We start from the raw sequence: 21,861 nt of genomic DNA on the forward strand, positions 1-21,861 counted from the left end.
CCTTCAGTCCATGTTCTACAACAGACAGTCATATAGTGTAGACAGCACATAATCAAGTCAGTTTGAGGAGAGTGTGTGAGGATTTAGACATGCCGTCAGTACTATGCTAATGCTAACTGGTGTTCATAAACAACTATTACTTGTTAGCTACATAAGCCTCATAGTGCCATTGGTAAACTGTAAAAGGAGCAAACATGCCTCAGCTGCTAAAACTGTGGCTGTGGAAACGGCCGTCCCACAGAGCTGAGCTCACACGCAAACCCACTACACACACTGATTTGGAGTGGAAGGTCACAGCAGCTCTGACTCACTCATTAGACTGGATCAGGATACATTACTGCAAAACTATTGCTCAATCCATCACATAGATGTGTGTGAGAGTGAGAGTGAGTGTGTGTGTGTATGTGTGTAACACTGAGATTTTCTTCTAAATCCTGGAATTGCCAGCAAAAACCTGAATGCTTTCCTCAGCGCCAGATCCGGCAGGTGTTATCCTTACTGCCTGCAGAGAGAGGAACAACTAGGATTTAATTTACCTCCAACAGTTTGTGTGTGTGGGTGTGTGTGTGTGTGTGTGTAAAATTGCCTGTAATGATGGTGTCTCCTTCATAGTTGAATGCACAGGAGAAGATCTCGTCAGTGTGTCCCTCCAGCACCTGCAGACAGGAGCCAGAGCTCACACTCCACACACGTGCCGTCTTATCCGAACTGGCCGTCAAGACACACGTCCCCTGCGGGTTAAAACACACCTGCCATGCAGACAGAGGGGGGTTGGAGAGAGAGAGAGAGAAAGAGATATGGAGAAAGAGACAGAGAGAGAAAGGGTTAGCGAGACAGGGAAGGGAGGTTGAGAGAGAGAAACAGAGACAACAGATTAAAGATGACATTTGGTGAATAAAAATAAAGTCTCACTCACAACAACAGGAGTGAGAAGGAGGTGTCAGAAAGGGGTGAGTAAAGAAGTGGCAGAGTGAGAGAGAGCAAGAGGGGAGACAGGTAGAGATAAACAGGAAGTGAGTGAGGGGCAGGCAAAAATGACAGGAAATGAGTGCCCATTGAACGAGCAAGAAAAATATAGATATGATAAAGAAAAGGACAGAGTGACAGCTTTTTTATGTGTGCTTGTGTGTGTGTTTGTGCCAGCACACACTCACCTTAGAGATCTCTCCTTCATGGCCTTCCAGTTTACACACACACTGGTGTGTCTGTGCGTTATACACCCTTGATGTACCTAAATACACACACACACATTACATGTATGCAAGTATCTATATGTATATATGTATACATATATATATATATATATATATATATACACATACATATATGTAATACTACTTTTTGTATCTATATGTAATATATATATAAAATAATATGTAAATGTCATGATGAAAAATTAAACATCATTAGACAATGAGGCCCTTTTTCTAAAAATGCACGAAAACACTCCAAGAGCCGTGGCTGTTGCTATATCTGTAGCCCAGGCAGAGGAGAGAGATAGAGAAAAGAGAGGGAGGGAGTGGATGAGACAGGTGGGTGAGAATTTCAATGTAAAGGCAGAATGACAGAGTGGAGTGATGGAGAGAGGGCAGCACCAGGGGGGAAAAAGAGAGTAGTACAAGAATGAGGAGGAGGAATGATGGATAGTAAAGGGATGGAGAGGGCGGAGATTAGGAGGAGAGAAGCATTTGTGGAATTTTGGGGCAGGCGGAGAGAAAAGGCAGAGGCAGTAGGAACTGGATAATAGTGATGACTGTAATAATAGTGTAATAATAATGTAATAATAGGCAGTAATATTGTAATTGTGAGTGTGGTTACAGCACTGATTGCAATCATTGGGGTAATAGTGACGACTAGTGATGATTGACAACTGTGACAACAGTGTAACAGCGATGACTTTTGATAATTGATGATAGTGATGGCTGTAATGGTAGTGATGATTTAATAATGACTATAATAAGAGTGCTAATTAATCATGACTGTAATAATAGTGTTAGAAGTGAAAGAAGGTTTGGGACCAGAAGGTTGCCGGTTCAATCCCCTGGACTGCCAGAAAGTGGACAAGAGTGGAGTGAAGGAACCGCACCTTCTCCTCTGCCAACATCATTGCTGAGGTAACGGCTATGTGATGACTATAAAGAATGGTTTTGATAGATAGAACTGATGCTTCTGGAAATGTATTATAAAGATAATGGTGATGAAGGTGACAGTATAAGAAAGGAAGCTGCTCTAACCATCTGCTGAAGCTGTAGCGATGAGCTGACCGGTGTAGTTAAAACAAACATCCAGCACTTCATCATCATGACCAGCCAGGGTAGCCAAACACTGGCCGCCTTCAGCATCCCAAACCTACACACACACACCACAAGCGTCAGAAAAACAGAGACTATAATGTCGCTCATAATTCACAGCAGCTGTCAAGTCAGTAGATTAAACAGCGCATATAGCACACACACTAAATACTAATTATCTTCCATGAAAGACGGAAAGAAAATAGCTTTCACCAGTTTGTTCACCTCTGAGGAATATTACTGTCTGGAGAATAATTAACACTGAGTCACTCAACACAAAGAGAGGGAAAGAAAGTCCTCTGTACTAGTATAACTTCTGTTTGTGAGACTAAGCAGAGTCAAACAGCTGATCAAAGAGAGAGAGAGAGGGGTTGGTGTATGTGAGCCATTTGAGGACACCCAGTTTCTCACAATGTTTTTAATATAAATTATATCTTATTTGTGGGTTTGCAAAAGTCTAATCAGGCTTGGAGGAGAAGAATCTCACACATGTAAATACACTATATGGATAAAAGTGTCAGCCCTGCGGCGCCGCGCCCCCCCCCCCCCCCCCCCCCCCCCAGGGGCGGCTTCGGGCCGCGGTCCACAGGCTCCTCGGAACTTTTCAGTCAATGTTGGGTTAATTTCTATGTTCACGTACTTTCTGTTCCTCCCGTGGGTTTTTTCACTAAGGACTTTTATGTTGACAGCGGTCGCAGTAAGGCGCCATGTTTTCTGTTTAGTTCGGATTTGTTTCACCTGAGTGCTGGAGTACAAAGGGAGCAAACGCAGAGGCATCGGCGCCGAGAATTACTCTTGCGATGCCAAGCTGTAAGGTTGGCTTCATGGTCTGGAGACTTCTAGGAAGTTCTACAAGTTCAAATAGTATATGCTCGATCGGAGCGGTTTCTCGTACAGGAGTTCGCTGTCTGGTACACCGGTTGGTCGCCAAGGGGATTTGGCGTCCGGTTCCCTAGCACCTGAGTCGAGTAAGTTCGTCAGCGCCTGACTAGCGCGGTTTGTGATTTGTCCCCTCTCGCTTTGCTCCCGGACGGCTTTCCAGCCTCAGGTGGTTTTGTCCTGGTTTATCCCCTTTCGGTTTTCACCTGTTTGTTTTCTGTTTCTGTTTATTGGACCCTGTACTTTGCTGCCTCGTTTTGTTTGTGTTTGTTCTGTTTGGTTCGTCCATTAAAGACGGTTTCTCCGCATTGCTCTGTCCCTGCGAGTGTTCCCTTGTCTCGCCTAGCCAGCATGACAGAATTCTCGGCCGACACCCTCCGAACAGCGGGGATGGACGCCTTGGATCACGCTGTTCGCGCCCAAGGTCAATTCTTGGGGCAGCAGCAACACACTCTGTTGAGCGTGTCAGAGACTGTGGGCCACCTGGCACAGCAACAGGTGGGCCAGCAGCACCAAGTCACCCAACTAGTGGGTGACGTTCAGGGGCTCACGAATCTGGTAAAGACTTCGTTAGAGCCTGCTAGCACACCCCATAGCGTGTATCCGGTTGGCAAACCAGATACGTACAGTGGCAATCCAGAGCTTTGCGAGGGGTTCTTGCTTCAGTGTGAGGTCTTCTTTAAGAACTCCCCGACCGGCACTGACCAGGCGAAGATCGCCTTTATAGTATCCCGGCTCGCAGGGAAGGCTCTGGATTGGGCCACTGCCACCTGGAGGGAGCTCAGCGAAGGATCCCTCTCGGACTACCTTAAACATTTTAAGGCGGTGTTTCTACACCCCCGAGAGGGACTCACCAAGGGTGACCTGCTGCTGCGCATGGAGCAGGGCTCCCAGTCGGCGGCTCAATACTCCCTGGAGTTCCGTACTCTGGCGGCAGGGAGCAGATGGAATCAGCCGGCCCTCTTGGCCCTGTTTCGTAACGGGTTGAACACCCGTCTGCAGCGGAAGCTGGCCTGTCGGGGCGAGACGTTGGAGCTGGACGACTTCATCGCGCTCGCGATCCGGCTGGACCAGCTCCTAGGTCGCCCTACTCACCTCAGAGCCCACGGAGCTGGGGGATCGGTCGCCTGCCCCCAGAAGCAGGCCAGCCAAGGTGCACCAGGGAGTATTGGACTCTCCTGTTCAGCGGGTACGGCGGCCCCCGCCTCACCCAGTACACCAGAGAGTGAGCCCATGGAGGTGGGTCTCGGCCGCTTGGCACCGGAGGAACGTAGTCGTAGGACCAGAGAGGGGCTGTGCTTCTACTGCGGGGAAGCGGGGCATCGTCGCAGTGACTGCCGGAGGAGGATCCTGATGGCTTCTCGCCCTAACACCGATGGGCGCGGGGAGAGGACTCCTCGCGCTAATGCGGTGAGTCTGCCCGTTCCGGGGCTGGTGTCTAGGTCGATCACGTTGCCGGTATTAGTGACCTACCGGTCTCAGTGTGTGTGTGTTGCAGCGTTGATCGACTGCGGCGCGGAGGGGAGCTTCCTGAGGGCCGACATCGTGGAGCGTCTGGGAATCCCGGTGGAGGAACTCCAGAGACCTCTCCGCATCACCGCCCTGGACGGGCAGCCCATGGGTCCTCGCCCCATTACCCATGTGACCGCTGGGGTCCACCTGGCCGCGAGCTTCCTGCACCAGGAGGAGGCCTCACTGCTGGTACTCCCGGCCTCCGAGCATGCTCTGATACTAGGTCTGCCATGGCTTGGTAAACACAACCCTCACATCTCTTGGCCAGACAGGGAGATAGTATCTTGGTCCTCGTATTGCCGTACACACTGCCTCAATCTCGCCCCCCTTAGCGTCGGGTCCACCTCGGTGGAGAGCCCTGAACCCGAAACCCTAGTCGTTTTGCCGTCCGAGTATGAGGACCTTGCTGATGTCTTCAAGTCCGGTGCTGCTAAGCTTCCCCCCCACCGCCCGTACGATTGCGCCATCGACCTAGTAGAGGGAGCGGTCTTACCTAAGGCACGGGTTTACCCCCTCACTAGGGAGGAGGAACGGGCGATGGAGGATTATATAGACGAAGCCTTAGCACAGGGGTACATCACGCCGTCTAAGTCTCCCGTAGCGTTAGGGTTTTTCTTCATTCAGAAGAAAGGGGGGGGGTTGAGGCCGTGTATAGACTACCGGGCACTCAACGCTATTACCAGGCGCTTCCCCTATCCCATGCCGTTGGTCCCGTCTGCCCTCGAACAGTTGCGGGGGTCCCGAGTGTTTAGCAAGCTGGATTTGCGCAGCGCGTATAATCTCGTGCGGATCAGGGAGGGGGACGAGTGGAAGACGGCGTTTATGACCACCAGGGGGCATTACCAGTATCGGGTCATGCCGTATGGCCTAGCCAACGCCCCCTCCGTCTTCCAGTCATTCATCAATGACGTCCTGAAGGACTACCTCGGACGATTCGTGGTGGTCTTTCTGGACGACATACTGGTGTACTCCCCCGACCTGGTCACCCATGTGCGCCACGTCCGCCTGGTCCTGGCGAGACTCAGGTCCAACCTGCTGTTTGTGAAACTAGAAAAGTGTGTGTTCCACGTGCCGGAGATACCTTTCCTGGGTTACATCATCAGCGAACGGGGGGGTTTTTATGGATCAGGCAAAGGTTCAGGCAGTCCGGGACTGGCCGACACCAGGCTCGGTCAAGGAAGTTCAAAGTTTTCTGGGGTTTGCGAACTTCTACAGGAGGTTCATCAGAGACTTCAGTAGTTTGGCAGCGCCCATCACGTCATTGCTAAAGGGAGCCCGCGGCGCATCGCTTGGACGCCCGCCGCGGAGGACTCGTTCCAAGCACTCAAGCGTGCTTTCACGTCGGCCCCGTTGTTACGACACCCCGATCCCCGTAGGCCGTTCGTGGTGGAGGTGGATGCCTCCGGTACAGGGGTGGGGGCCGTCCTGTCACAGAGACAGGAGGTAAGCGACCGCTTACACCCCATTGCGTTCTATTCCAAGAAGCTCACAGGAGCAGAGAGGAACTACGGGGTAGGGGATAGGGAGCTCCTGGCGGTTAAGATGGCACTGTCCGAGTGGCGTCATTGGTTGGAGGGGGCTGCCCACCCATTCCTAGTCCTTACCGACCATAAGAACCTCGAGTATCTCCGGCAGGCTAAGGCGGATGCCCTCTCCCGCATCCACCAAACGGCGGAGGAGGGGGAGGTCGACCCGGTACCCTTGTTACCACCTTCTGTCTCAGTCGCGGCGATACAATGGGACCTAGATACGGAGATAGCCGAGGCACTTTCCCGCACCGTCGTTCCCACAGTGTGCCCCCCAGACAGGGTCTACGTACCGAGCACGTTCCGGGAGAGGCTCGTTGGCTGGGCCCACGCCTCTCCAACGGCCGGCCACCCAGGTGAGACCCGTACTTTCCACCTACTGGCGGCCAAGTACTGGTGGGAAGGGATGCGGGCAGACATTCACCGTATAATTGCTTCATGTAGCACCTGTGCCCTGTGCAAGACCCCCAAGACGCTCCCTTCGGGGAAGCTCATGCCTCTGCCCGTCTGCCCGTCACCTGGCGGTAGACTTTGTCACGGATCTGCCCGAATCCGGGGGTTACACGGTGGTGATGACGGTGGTGGATCGATTCTCGAGGGGGGTTAAGTTCATCCCGTTCCCTGCGTTGCCCACAGCAATGCAGACGGCCCAAGCCCTGGTAGACCATGTCCTCCGGAATTTCGGAATCCCGGAGGACATAGTATCAGACCGAGGGGCCCAGTTCACATCCCGGGTGTGGGGTGCGTTTTGCGAGCACCTGGGGGTGAGTGTAAGTCTGTCCTCAGGATACCACCCTCAGACCAATGGCCAGTGCGAGCGCACTAACCAGGAGCTGGGGAAGTTTCTGCGAATCTACTGTCACGACTACCCCAGCGACTGGTCGCGGTATCTGGTTTGGGCCGAGATGGCCCAGAACTCGCTGAAGTGCGCGACCACTGGCCTCACCCCCTATCAGTGCATGTTGGGCTACCAACCCCTGTTGGCCCCTTGGACTGCTGCGGAGACCCCGGTACCAGCAGTAGATGCATGGATGCGCCGCAGCGAAGACGTCTGGACCAAGACCCATCAGCACATCCAGACCTTCCTGCGGCGCTACAAGACACAGGCGGATAGGAAGCGTGGGGAGACCCCGTCATACGCGCCGGGAGATCGCGTATGGGTCTCCACTCGGAACTTTCGGACTGGTCTTCCGTCTCAGAAACTGGCAGCTAAGTACATGGGTCCATTCGAGGTTGTCAAACACGTCAATGAGGTTTCGGTTAAGGTTCGTTTACCCCCACACTCACGAATGCATCCTGTGTTTCATGTTTCGCAGCTCAAGCCTGTGGTGTCAGTGTCAGCCCTGCGGCGCCGCGCCCCCCCCAGGGGCGGCTTTGGGCCGCGGTCCACAGGCTCCTCGGAACTTTTCAGTCAATGTTGGGTTAATTTCTATGTTCACGTACTTTCTGTTCCTCCCGTGGGTTTTTTCACTAAGGACTTTTATGTTGACAGCGGTCGCAGTAAGGCGCCATGTTTTCTGTTTAGTTCGGATTTGTTTCACCTGAGTGCTGGAGTACAAAGGGAGCAAACGCAGAGGCATCGGCGCCGAGAATTACTCTTGCGATGCCAAGCTGTAAGGTTGGCTTCATGGTCTGGAGACTTCTAGGAAGTTCTACAAGTTCAAATAGTATATGCTCGATCGGAGCGGTTTCTCGTACAGGAGTTCGCTGTCTGGTACACCGGTTGGTCGCCAAGGGGATTTGGCGTCCGGTTCCCTAGCACCTGAGTCGAGTAAGTTCGTCAGCGCCTGACTAGCGCGGTTTGTGATTTGTCCCCTCTCGCTTTGCTCCCGGACGGCTTTCCAGCCTCAGGTGGTTTTTTCCTGGTTTATCCCCTTTCGGTTTTCACCTGTTTGTTTTCTGTTTCTGTTTATTGGACCCTGTACTTTGCTGCCTCGTTTTGTTTGTGTTTGTTCTGTTTGGTTCGTCCATTAAAGACGGTTTCTCCGCATTGCTCTGTCCCTGCGAGTGTTCCCTTGTCTCGCCTAGCCAGCATGACAAAAAGTATTGGGACATTTGCTCATTTATTTCTTCGTCCAAAAGAAATGGTATTAAAAATGAGTTTTTCCTGCTTTTGCTGGAGTAACTGCCTCAGCTGTCCATGGAAGGTTTTCTATTAGATTTCGGAGCATTGCTGTGGGGATCTGATTGAATTTAGCGACAAACGCATTAGTGTGATCATGATGCTGGATGATCATCACCCCACCTCATCCCAAACTCCCCTATTCATCCCAAAAATATTGGTCTATTAGTGACAGTGCAATCCTGGGAATACAGCCAAGGCCGGGCCCACTGTTGTGATAGCAGCACTAATCAGCTCTTGATCCTAAGTGTATCACAAGCAAGTTTCTTCTTTCAGGTCCGGTACCGGCTCCAGCTGCACTGTTTAGGATAGTTGTTAGGTTTCATTTCATTTGATCTGACCTATTCAAAAAAGTAGGAGAACTTGATAATAAAGCAAACTTTCTGACTGTGTGTGTGTGTGTGTGTGTGTGTGTGTGTGTGTGTGTGTGTGTGTGTGTGTGTGTGTGTGTGTGTGTGTGTGTGTAAGTAACAGACCTTGCAGGTTTTGTCCATAGAAGCTGTGACAATGAGGGAGGAATCCCAGTTGAAGTTAACACTGCTGATCTCTCCTCTGTGGCCTATCAAAGTGTGCACTCGTCTTCATGATCACACACACACACACAAAAAAATTTCAAACAAGAACTGAGACTGATTCCAGTACTAAAGCCACTGAGCCTGTGGACTGCAGGAGAAGAAAGTTAGGCAGAAGTCAGCGGTCAGTACTGACTCATCTTCCCTCTAAAACCTTTTCAACCCTTTGCCATGTTTGTTAATGTTTTGGTTGCTCTCAGAGTAGAGGAAAGGAAAATCGTTTCATTCTATGGTAAAATAACGAAGTGGTAAATAGGCTTGTTAAACAAAATCTGAGCATTTTAAAAACCTGTTATACACAATTTATATAAACAACAACTAACTACTTAATGCATGTGTTTTATGGTACCTTTAACGAGTGTTAGATTTATTATATTTAATATTATATTATTTTTAGGTGAGTGTGTGTGCCCCACTGGTACAGATTTAAAAGTACCCACTTTATCCTTACACTTTTCCTCAGTGTACATGTTTCATGAGAGCAACACAATGTTGCAGTAATACAGAATTCTGTAGTTGTAAGGTAGTACTATGTAGGTATAAGGAGAGTTTTACAGTTTTGAGTATGGCTTAGCCAACTCCATGTTAGAATGTAACTAATAAACACTAATAAATGTGGAATTAATACAGTGATGATAGAGCAGAAAAACTTAGTCGGCCCATGTTTAAACATGTCGGCCCTCAGGCTGAGTGTCCCGTCCTGCATTTCATGCTCTAGAACTAGCACAGAGTTACACACCTGCCAGAAGGAACGTCCCACACACTGACCGTGTGATCAAACGAGCCTGTGACCAAACGACTCCCAACAGTGTTAAAGGAGAGAGAGATTATCTCAGCAGAGTGACCCTGTGGGAGAGAGAGAAATTGAAAGTCATCCTTCATTTGAAGTATTAACACAAAAGGATGTGTTATGTTTTGTGCTGGAGTGAAGAAAAATGGAAAAAATGGTAATTTCCTCCAATTCATCTGGGTTTGAAGACTAATTTATAATTTAGATTCACAGAGGAATAACTGGAGAGTTAGGTAGGGTAATGGTGCTGCACACACATACATACACACACACACATTCCATTACCACAAGAAAACACTCACTCCAAACCTCCCTTTTATTCCGTTCTCCTTGTATACCATCTATACCATTGCGCCGCACTCCCCTACACCCTCGAGCAGCGTAGATACTATAGAGGTGACATCTATACCATCTATTCAATCTATTACATCTTTGCCACCCACTTCATCTATAACATGGATTACCTCTATGCTATTTACTCAATCTAGAGCATCTATACTATCTACAACATCTATAACATCTATACCATCCATCCCATTTATATTGGCAAACCACCTATACTATCTATACCATTTACATGATCTATTCCATGTACATAAAAGGTAAAAAAAAATGGTAAAGGTGCATGTATTTGTCACTGTACAGTGTACACTGTACAGCGAAATGTGTCCTCCGCATTTAACCCATCTGTGGTAGTGAACACACACACACACTAGTGAACTAGGGGCAGTGAGTACACACACACCCAGAGCGGTGGGCAGCCAACTCCTGGGAGAGGGTAAAGGGCTCACCATCTATACACCATCTATACTATCCATACCATCTACTCCATCCATTCCATCTATACCATTGATTTCATCTGCTCCATCTATATTATATACTTTATGTATAACATCTTTACCATGCACATAATCTATGCCATCTATATTGTCTATACCATCCATACTATCTACATATTTTTTTTCCATTTGCTCTATGGGGCAGTGGTGGCTCAGCGGTTAGAGCGCCAGGATATCGATAACAGAGTTGTGGGTTTGATTTCCGGGCTCGGCAAGCTGCCACTGTTGGGCTCTTGAGCAAGGCCCTTTACCCTCTCTGCTCCCCGGGCCCCAGATGGCTGCCTGTGTGTGTGTGTGTGTTCACTACCAGATGGGTTAAATGCGGAGGACACATTTCGCTGTACAGTGACAAATATGTGCACCTTTACCTTTTACCTATCTGCGTCATCCCTCCATTTATTCCATCTCTTCTCTTCATCCTTCATCTTCATCCACACATCAGTCTGCACTGAGTAAAACCTGCGTGGTGCACTTTTCTTTATGTAAATGTGTGAGTGTGTGTTTGCATAACAAATAAAATGCAATGCAAATAAAGGGCAATATAATGCACACTATAACACAACACACCACCACAACTTATATAAGCACAGAGAACACAGTACACATGGGACAGAGCACTCAATTATGCACTAAATGGAAGCAGCGAATGATTAAATGAGTGAATTCATTAATCAGTGCATGGATGGGCGGCTGTTCACTCAACGCAGGAGGAGATTTGAATCACTGAGGAATTTAAAACAACAAATTTAGACTCTAATGGGGGAGATAAAGAGCTTCCAGAGAGGATCAGACACATGTTTAGATCTGATTGACTCTGATGACGTGTTTATTAAAAAGCAGAAAAGAGTGTTTAGATGACGCTGGACTAAAATATTAGCTTTTTTTTTTCTTTTACTACATTAGGAACCTCAACTAAAAACTCTAAAAGTTCTAAAAACTTGTCCCAAAAGTTCTGATTGGAGCACCATCATTCCAGAGAACACAGTTCCACTGCTCCACAGCCCAATGTTGGGAGGCTTTATACCCAACTTCTTGATTATCTGCTCCATTGGCAATACCTCTTTACAGGGACTAGACAAGCTGTGTGTGTGTATTTGGACATCTGTGTCAGCAATGCATGCTTAAAGTAGCTGAATGCATTCATTAAAATGGGCGTCCACAAACATTTGGACATGTAGCGTAGTTATACACAGTAAAAATTTGCAGTGAGATGCTTGGATGACTGTCCGATACCAAGAACAATATCACAAAAACAATTTAAACAGCAGGTAGTGAATTGTAATGTAAATTATTATAAATGCAGAATGTCCAGAGTAGGTATGCAGAATTCACAGATTTTTGTGATGTGTTTCAATATATTATTTTCATCTGGGTAATCTATGTTGCAATTTCATTACTTTTATTTATATTTTAATGCTTTCACTGTACCTAAACCAGAATGTTGTATCATAATGAAGTATGACTAGTGATAAATCTTGTCACCACTTACTCCTGATTTAGCACTGTAGCATATGATCCATGTCATTAAAATTGGGAATTTATTAAACGCGTAAAAATGTAAAATGCCATTTTAGTTCTACAAGTAGCAAATTTTATTATATTATATCCTTAGCTGATGTACAGGGAATGTGTTAGAGTGTATAATTTATCATATTCAGTGTGAGTTTTTAGTTAAAAAAAAAAACAACAAAAACTGGAAATGTGAATCAGCCCTAAAACAACAAGATCAGTGCGGCCCTCCCTGGTTCTACACATTTCCTCCTCCCTTCCCTCTAGTTGTCATCTATCACAACTGAATTCTGTTATTATGTCGTACTATTTTAATCCCAATCTCAACATTTGTACTTTTGGCACATTCAGTAGGAAAAATAGTAAAAGTTCCATAAATTAGAAAGAGGAGGTAAGCTGTAAGCTCAGCTAACAGGAGTGGAGGAGTAAAGGATGGAGGAAGGTAAGAATGAAGCAGACTCTCATACTCATACTCACAGTCAAGGTGGAAACCTCCTCACCGCTCTCCACATCCCATAATTTAGCCGTGGTGTCCATGCTGCCTGTGGCAACCAGTGTACTCTGAGGGTTAAAGGCCACACACACCTGAACACACACACACACACAGTAAATATTGCATATTTATTGTTTCTACCACATATATACACTATTTATTTAAGTGCACCATTACAACATGGCTGTAGTCTTCTTTCTGCACTACCCTGTAACACAGCTGCTGCCTATCCATACATATATACTGATCAGCCATAACATTAAACGTGAAAGAATATTGATGATAGGGTTCCAATGGCACCAGCAAGTGAACAGTCAGTTCTTGAAGGTGATGTCATTGAGACAAAAACCAAACTGTTAGACGACTGGGTCAGAACATCTCAGGTGATCAGGTGTTCCCAGTATGCAAGGGTCAGTACCTACAAAAAATGGGAACTGTGAACTGGCGACAGGGTCATGGGCCCCTAAGGCTTATTGATGCTCGTGGAGGTCCTACCTAACAACTTACAGGACTTAAAGGATCTGCTGCTAATGTTTTGCTGCCAGAAATCACAAGACCACTAAAGGTTCATGCCTCGAATGGTCAGATTTGTTGTGGTGGCACAAGGAGCACCTACTCAATATTAGGCAGGTTGTGCTAATATTTTGGCTTTTTTATAGTTTTGTCTTATAAATTTGTACATTGGGTTGAGTATTTAGCTCTGTTTATTAATTATATTTATTTCTGCATGTTAGAGCTATCCTGCTGTAGAGTGCCTACTTGAGCCTTGCCACAAGCATTTAAATGCATGTTGAGCAAACAGACTTCTATCAGACTTCTGTTTATATCATGACTGTAGATGGAAGCAAACCAAATGGTTTAGCTACATTCTCTTATTAGGGTAAATATTAATAACACTCTTAATGTAGGTATTGTGATACACACTGAGGTGGAGCTAGAGTCTCTCAATATTGAGAAAACATTAGTGGGCAGAATCTGGAGAGGGGGGTGTAAAAGTGGCATTACATACTATTTCAGCAGTGTGTCCTCTGAAGGTGTAGAAACACTGTCCTGTTTCAGCGCTCCATAACCGGCAGGTTTTATCAAAAGAGCCTGTGGCTATCTTATCACTGAGAGAGAGAAACAGGGAAAGAAATCAGGGAGAAAGAGACAGAGAGAGACATTGTGCTACTGTTATGACTCAAAATGACAAATGCTTTGACCAGATAACAGCCTGGAGCTGTCCAGACCTGCAAAGCAAGTGAGTGCCTGTGTGTGTGTTAAGGCACAGCAACAATATGAAAGGAAATCAGTAACTTAACAGTAACTTAAGAACTGCAATAAACAGATATTAAGCATCTGAATCAGTGCTGTGATGAAACCACAGTTCTGTATTTCAGAGTAACTCTGCATAAGTCTGTTTCTTACTTTAAATCTTTATTATATACCATAAACACAAACTGTCCCACCAGCTGTGACCACCTGAACCTCTTTGACAGTCTGTCTCTTAGCCGAGAGTACTCATTAGCTGTAATCACTGGTGCATTATTATACTGCTCTCTATAATCTATTATGTAGATAATATAATATATAATCTACTGCTATGATCATATCTGTATAATTAATTTTTATCAATATAAAGCTACTATTATTCTGCAGTCTCCATAATCTATTATCCTCTTTTCAACCCACTGATATTCTGCTATCAGTGTATTCTATTATTATATGTACAATTTACTGTTTTTGCTGCTATCTGTAATATGTATCCCTGCTGTCACAGTTCATAGGTGATTTCCACAGTTAATTTTACCATGACTGTATTATCCATATCACTGTAGGGCTCAGTCAGTACTGTATATTGTCTGTACGATATAAATATACAGTGCAGGAAATAAGTATTTGATACCCCACAGATTTTGAAAGTTTGTACTCTGACAAATAATTAAACAGTCTATGACTTTTATGGTAGCTTCATTTTAACAGTGAGAGATGGAATATCAAAAAGAAAATCTAGAAAATGCAATAATATTTAAATAAAAAATAATTGGCATTTCATTGAGGGAACTAAGTATTTGATCCCCTAAAAACCATGATGGCTCCCACAGACCACTGACACACCCTAATCTCAGTGAAGTCGTTACCTGCTTAAGAGATATCTGTCTCAAATTGTCACCTGTGTAAAAGGCCACCTGCCAAGAGACTCAGTGACACTCCAACATCTCCACCATGAGCAAGACTAAAGAGCTGTCTAAAGAGCTGATGTCAGGGACAAAATTGTTGACCTACACAAGGCTTTAATGGGCTACAAAGCCATAAGTAAGAAGCTGGATGAGAAGGTGACAACTGTTGGTGCAATTATTCAGAAGGAGAAGAAGTACAACATTACTGTCAATCGACCTAGGCCTGGAGCTCCATGCAAGATATCATTGATCATGAGAAAGGTTAAAAATCAGCCAAGAACTACACGGGAGGAGCTGGTTAATGATCTCAAGGCAGCTGGGATCACAGTCTCCAAAAAAAACATTGGTAATACACTGAGACATAATGGTTTAAAATCCTGCAGTGCACGCAAGGTTCCTCTGCTCAAGAAGGCTCATGTCCAGGCCCGCCTCAAGTTCGCCAATGAACATATTAATGACTCAGAGAGAGACTGGGAGAAGGTGCTGTGGTCAGACCAAAATTGAGCTTTTTGGCCTCAACTCAACTCGACGTGTTTGGAGGAAGAAAAATACAGAATATGACTCTAAGAACACCATCCCTACCGTCAAGCATGGTGGTGGACGTCTTATGTTTTGGTGGTGTTTTTCTTTTAAGGGCACAGGCCAGCATTGACGGGAAGATGAACAGGGCCATGTATCACAAAATCCTGGGTGACAACCTCCTTGCCTCTGCCAGGGCACTGAAAATGGGTCGTGGATGGGTCTTCCAGCACAACAACGACCCAAAACATACAGCCAAGGAAACAAAGGAGTGGCTCCAAAAGAAGTATATCAAGGTCATGGAATGACCTGATGTCAATCCCATAGAAAATCTATGGAGAGAGCTGAAGCTTCACGTTTCCAAATGCACGCCAAAAAACCTTAAGGATTTGGAGATGATCTGCAGAGAGGAGTGGGCCAAAATTACCGGAAGTGTGTGCAAACCTTATAAAAAACTACAAGAAACGTCTGCTGTGCTTGCCAACAAGGGTTTTGCCACCAAGTATTAAATTATGTTTTACTAGGGGGTCAAATACTTATTTCCTTCAATGAAATCCTTCAAGTTAACTTTTATTTCTCATTTCATGTAATTTTCTCAGTTTTTCTTTTGATATTCTATGTGTTAAAATAAAGCTGGCATAAAATATATTTTCTCCACTGTATATAGCATAGCAGTACAGTGTGCTTTCTAAAAATGTGATATTGTATTGCATAGGCAACAGTCCCTACAGAGGGACTAAATAACTGTGTGTGTGCATTTGCACATCTGTACCAGTAATTCAGCTAATAAAGTACCTAAACACATTCATTAGAATCATTAGGAGAGGTGTTCACTATTGGACATACACATTATATATAATCATAATAAAAATTAGGACATTTAAACATATGGACATTTCATCTTCATTTGAAATTTTGATAATTATTGAGAGATTAATTCACCTTATTTAGCAGAGCTAACTAGCTGTCCAGCACAACAAAGATTAGAGTGCTGTGGGGCATCATATCCAAAGAAGAGAACCTAACTCTGTGGTTGAATTTAAAGTACACACCCAAACACCCATATATCTGTTTTTACTGTTTTGTGGAGGGTAAACCAACACCAGAACAACCTTACCTAGTGAAATGGCTCGGTTGTGAAGCTCAGGTAAAACTGGTGCGTCAGGTGTTTGTGAGGCTATCAGGTAAGCTGTTAGCTTAAGCATAAACCTACCTAGCAAAGAGCCTGGCAAGTACCAAAACGCTTCACCAGAGCTTCATAACTGAGCAATTAATCTGGGTAAGGCTGTTCTGGTGTTGGTTTCCCCACCACAAAACAGCACTTATTTTGTGTTGTGTTTGTAACACTATTGTTCACACTAAATTCTCCACTTCTTCCAATTATCTTGAAAGCTTTAGTGCAAAACTTAAGAAACTAAATTTCGGATAAGCGTGTGAAGCTGAAAGAATTGTATTCTCGTTTAAATTGTCATTAATCTGTAATAAAGAAAAGATGTGTGTGGGGTATGTTTACCCATAGGGGTTGTTGAATGCAATGGCGTAAACAACGTTTCTGTGTCCCTCCAGTGTCTGCAGCTCTGCTCCTGATGCCGTGTCCCATATTTTACACGTCCTGTCATAGCTCCCAGTTATAAAACTGCACATGCACACAAAAAAAAAAAAAAAAAAGGGGGGGGGGGGGGGGGGGGGGGGTGTAAGTGCAGGATTGTATTCATGAGGGGGTGTAAGGGTGGGATGGGCGTATGTGAGCACTTCAGATAAACTTACCTTGACCCTGATTTATTGAAGGCAACATTTGTCAGGGGCAGAATATGAGCCTGCAGCACCTGGAGAGAGAGAGAGAGAGAGAGAGAGAGAGAGAGAGAGAGAGCGAGAGAGAGAGAGAGAGAGAGAGAGAGAGAGAGAGAGAGATGGAGGGATAGAAATAACAAGAGAGAAAAAAAAGAGAGGGAGAGAGAGATAATTATGGAGGCTTTGATCTACCAATTAGCAGGGAGCATCACTTGATCACCTGCTGCCATCTGGTTGCCAAAGTGGGAACTGCTTATTAATTCATTATTTATACAGTAACACAATTTATTTCTGAGCAAAGGTAAATGGTCCCAGAGCTTATATGTTAATCATAATACACAGTCATATCAGAATATTATGACCGCCCCGGTTTGGAAGAACTTCATCCACTATATCAGCTCCACTGACCATATAGGAGCTCTTTGTAGGTCACCCTGTTCTTTAATGGTCAGGACCCCACAGGACCACCACAGAGCAGGTATTATTTGGGTGGTGGGTCTCAGCACTGCAGTGACACTGACATGGTGGTGATGTGTTAGTGGATATTAATGTTATTAGAACTTAATTCTAGATATTAACATTATTAGTACTGTTATTATTATTAGAAGTATGAGAAATGTAAATTCTATTAGGGTTTTGACCAATGAGTTGACCAATGAGCAAGCAGGTGTGGTCAGGTGTTATCAGGTGTGGTCAGGTGTGTGTACCTTGAACAGGTAGAACTTGCGGTCGTCCAACTGGCTGAGTTTATCCTGCAGCCTTTTGATCAGAATCTTCACCTGCTCTTCTCTGGATGCTGTGATTAACGGCTCAATTGTCTTGATCTCCAGCAGCACCTCATTCACATCACACCTGTAGGATGAACAACACCAACTACCACCACAAAACTTTTACCTTGTGCTTCTGTGTACTGAACATACACACAGTTATACAGTGAGCACACCTGCCCAGAGCCAGGTCCCAACTATGGCAAATTAGCAAACCTGGGTTTTGAACCCACAACCCTGTTATTAACAACCCAGTGTTCTAACCACTGTGCCCATATTTTAGAAAATATCTTTACTATATGGATATACAGTAACAGGTCTATCAGCCTATCTGACATGCAGCAGGCGGTACAGTGATTTTGTGTGTGTGAAGCTGTAAAAGTTGAGGGGTTTATAAGTGATAACAACAATAATAAAAATAATAATAACAATAATAACAACAGTACAACTCACCCTGGGGTCAAGTCCAGCAGGTCAATGGATTTAGTCCTCTGTTGTCCTCCTTTCTCATAGTCCAGGATTATTCCTGAAGAAAACAAACAACCCTGTACTCATAATCTTTTTATACAGTGCAACTGATATGCTAATTTTATACAGATTTTATGCAGATAAGACTCCATTAAATACCATTAAAAAAAGATCAAATTCAGAAGTGTGTAAATACATCCTCTAGTAAGAGTTGTTGCTGTAGTCATTAATTCACTAAAGAATAAAAAACAACCTGAGTAATATTAAGTTAGAATAAAAATCATAATCAAAATAAATACAATTTCCTGAAGATAATAAAGAATGATTGTACAGTTTAAGTCATAAAGGATTCCTAGCCAGTTGTTATGCTATTCCATGTGGTTGATATGCTGTTGTTGAGTAGTTGCTATGGTATCCCAGGTGACCACTATGCTATTTGCAATGTTATATGCTTGCTCTGTTGTCCAAGTGGTTGCTAGGATGTTGCTTAGTGGCTGCTATGGGATCTCTCAACTTTGCTACAGAGGTAGTAGAATATGATATTCAAAAATGAGAGATAAATCAAATATGAGGCCAAGATTACGGACAGTTTGAGAGAGTTTTGCTTGAAATCATTCATTGTCAATTTTGTTTTATTATATCACATAAAAAAATAAGCCTTTATTATGAACCTTTATTGTCATTGTACGTCTACACACATATCCAGCTCAGAAGACCAGGGTCAGAGCACAAGATCATCCAGGATCAGCAAGAGCCCAACAGTGCCATCTTGGTGGTCCCAGGAATCAAGCTTTAACCCCAGAGCCTCCACTGTCCTACCCCAGCTGCTAAATCAGGGTATGTGCTTATACAGTTTCTGGACCAATTATTTTACATTTGACAGTTACTCCAACAAAAGCAAGATAAACTCATGTTAATGCCCTTGATTTCAGAATGAGCAGGTGTCCTAATTTTTATTTTTTTTAATTAAAGTGTAATAAGACTCTATTTTACTCTGTTTGGATGGTTTTGGTGTAACAGAAAACACGGCAGCTCCAGAGTAAGAGGAGTGATGTACAGTAAAGCAGTCCAGGAGATGAACCAGACCAACACAATCTACTTTAACCCAGGAAAGAGAATCAGGATATACAGCTGGTGAAATAAGTATTAAACACATCACCAATTTTACCAAAGTAAATATATTTCTATTGACACCAGAAATTCTCGCCAGATGTTAGTAACAGGTCAATCAAACCCCCATAGCAAAAAAGTCAAACCATAGATGTCCAATAATTTATGCATAATAATGAAAAATTACAGGGGAAAAAGTATTAAACACATGATGAAAGAGAGGTGCAAAAAGCCATGGAAAGTCATGACACCAGCTGAAATCTGTGAGTACTGAGAAAGCAATCCTGCCACTTGATATCAGCTGCTTCAACTGATGGCCTATGAAAAGGGGTCTCATTACCAAGGTGCCACAGAAGAAACATCTCAGGATGGGTAAAACCAGTGAGCTCTCCCAAGACTTAGTTGTTGGAAAACACACTGACGGCATTGGTTACAGAAGAATTTCTAAACTACTGAAGATTCCAGTGAGCACTGTTGGGGAAATCATTTCACCATAAACGACCAAGAGCTCCCCGCAGGTTTTTAGACAGAGGAGTGAAAAGAATGATCAGAAGAGTTGTCCAAGAGCCAAGGACCACCTGTGAAGAGATACTGAAAGATTTGGAATCATCAGGTACAACTAAGTAATGCAGTCAACCGCCCTGGCCTGTATGCATGCTCACCACGCAAGATTCAAGAAGAAGCATGTTGAAGTGCGTTTAAAGTTTGCTCAACAACAAGCCTGTAAAATAGTGGGAGAATATAGTCTGGACAGATGACCAAAATTGCACTCTTTGGATGCCATAATACACACCATATTTGGAGGTCAGATCGCACTGTATATCACCGCAGAAAACACCATATCAACAGCAAAGTTTGGAGGTGGGAACATCATGGGGTGGGGCTGTTTTTCAGCATGCGGCACTGGCCCGCTTCATATAATTGAAGGAAGGAGGAAAAGACAGATGTACTGAGACATTCTTTATAAACATCTGCTGCCATCTACCAGGATGATGAAGATGAAATGAGGGTAGACATTTTAGCAAACCATAAATCCCAAACACACAGCCAAGGGAACTCTCAATTGGATTTAGAGAAAAAAAATAAAGCTGGTAGAATGGCCCAGCGTGTTCAATACATTTTCCCTGTGTCATTTCTCATTATTACACATGACTTAATGCATGGACATCTGTGGTTCGATTTCTTTGCATCTGTGGATGGGTTGTTACCGATAAGAATTTCATGTCAACAGTTTAATACTTATTTCACCTGCTGTAAATATTAACGACATGAAACTCTTGTTCAAACAGCAAAACATGATTACAGTGAAAAAAACCTGGTCCTAATTAAATATCACTTCAAGTAAAATTAGCTATGTTTTTAGTTAATTTCATCTCTGGTCTTCAGAATTATCTGACATTGTGTATCTAGCTAGCAATCGTTAGTAGCCCTAGCACACCTGGCTAACCTGCCCTCGGTACCGAACAACTTTTACACAAACTAAAGTTTTCTAACAAATAAACTCCCAACTCTGCGGCTTGGTTAAATTACAAACCGCGGGGATAATCAATAAAACACAGGTTAATGGGATGATTGCCTGCTGTGAGTCTTACCTGGAGGATAATATCGGATATGGAGCCGTTTGAGTCTCATTTTCCCTTTAGACGCTTTTACCAACACACTGTTACCATAGCGACAGCCCAGAGACCAGTCTGCGCATGCGCACGTTATAATGATACACTAATACGGCTAATACGGCTAATACGGCTTTATTATTACTTTAGAAAAAACACACATTTGAAATATATTGTTAATATAGCTACATTTTACAAATATGTGCAAATACTTAAAAATGGCTCAAGAAGTCGCTCAAACATAAAATCGCATTTATATTAAAATGCTTGGTAAATGTACGTAGAATGTATTTGAAATATAATCAAATAAACATATCGTTTAATTTGCAAAATATAAATGCGTGTATGTACTGTAATTTAAATAAATAAATACCATACATATTTTAATGGATTAAATATACCCTGTGTAGTTTTGCATCTAAATCTCATTTCTTGTTTATATATGTATTTATTTATTTTTCGTTGTTGCTCACTAGTGTGTGAGTTCAGTGGCAGTGGTCAAATTCCATCTGTGTCCAACACTAATGGTGATTATGGTAGTTTTGTTATGATCTTAAATATGCACGCTCTTTAGCTTTAGCACTGTCCCAATGCCAAGGACACAAGGCCTTGTACAGTGTTTGGAGCTGTTTATGTTTTAGGGGACTGAGATGTTCTGCTGAAGGCTTTTGTCAGGACACTTCCAGTTTCTTTGACGCAGGAGGACTGGTAGCTGAGTTTAAGAGCTGGAGCTGGGGGTATACCACAAAGCGAGCTAACTCAATAAGCCGGGATTTTCGATACAAGTCAGGTTTATTTTGTTCAGTTTCAGTTTTACGTAAAATGCTGAACTTAAGCCCCGCTCAGGTACTGTAGCAACAGATACGTTTAGACAAACCTGCTCCGTGCCAGTCTAGCCAGT

The 21,861-nt window shown here is 44.3% G+C and overlaps 1 protein-coding gene across 2 annotated transcripts; it reads right to left on the bottom strand.

Annotated features, from left to right (window-relative positions):
• Nucleotides 1-3: 3 nt before the first annotated feature.
• On the bottom strand, nt 4-20,992 carry daw1 (dynein assembly factor with WDR repeat domains 1). Of its 2 annotated transcripts, none has more exons than XM_072694818.1 (13): nt 20,940-20,992; nt 18,223-18,295; nt 17,710-17,854; nt 16,979-17,037; nt 16,725-16,847; nt 13,543-13,642; nt 12,518-12,625; nt 9,642-9,748; nt 8,807-8,909; nt 2,235-2,349; nt 1,155-1,231; nt 587-749; nt 4-502 (listed from the first exon to the last, which is right to left on the bottom strand). In XM_072694818.1, exons 1-13 carry the CDS (start codon nt 20,977-20,979, stop codon nt 468-470), a joined length of 1,248 nt encoding a protein of 415 aa, XP_072550919.1. In that variant the 5' UTR covers nt 20,980-20,992; the 3' UTR covers nt 4-467. The 2 variants fall into 2 exon arrangements, with proteins under 2 accessions (XP_072550919.1, XP_072550918.1); XM_072694817.1 differs by having other exon boundaries at nt 17,710-17,875.
• Nucleotides 20,993-21,861: the final 869 nt, after the last annotated feature.

Source organism: Salminus brasiliensis, chromosome 13, assembly GCF_030463535.1.
Source record: "Salminus brasiliensis chromosome 13, fSalBra1.hap2, whole genome shotgun sequence".
Taxonomy (NCBI): Eukaryota; Metazoa; Chordata; class Actinopteri; order Characiformes; family Bryconidae; genus Salminus; species Salminus brasiliensis.

What these genes read in the sequence shown, in the direction of transcription:
- daw1 (XM_072694817.1), bottom strand. Translation starts at nt 20,979, where the DNA reads ATGAGACTCAAACGGCTCCATATCCGATATTATCCTCCAG. An exon ending in CGCTACAGCTTCAGCAGATG is followed by an intron (nt 1,232 to 2,234) that starts GTTAGAGCAGCT and finishes GTGTGTATTTAG; the next exon opens with GTACATCAAGGGTGTATAAC. An exon ending in AGGAGACACCATCATTACAG is followed by an intron (nt 503 to 586) that starts GCAATTTTACAC and finishes CTCTCTCTGCAG; the next exon opens with GCAGTAAGGATAACACCTGC.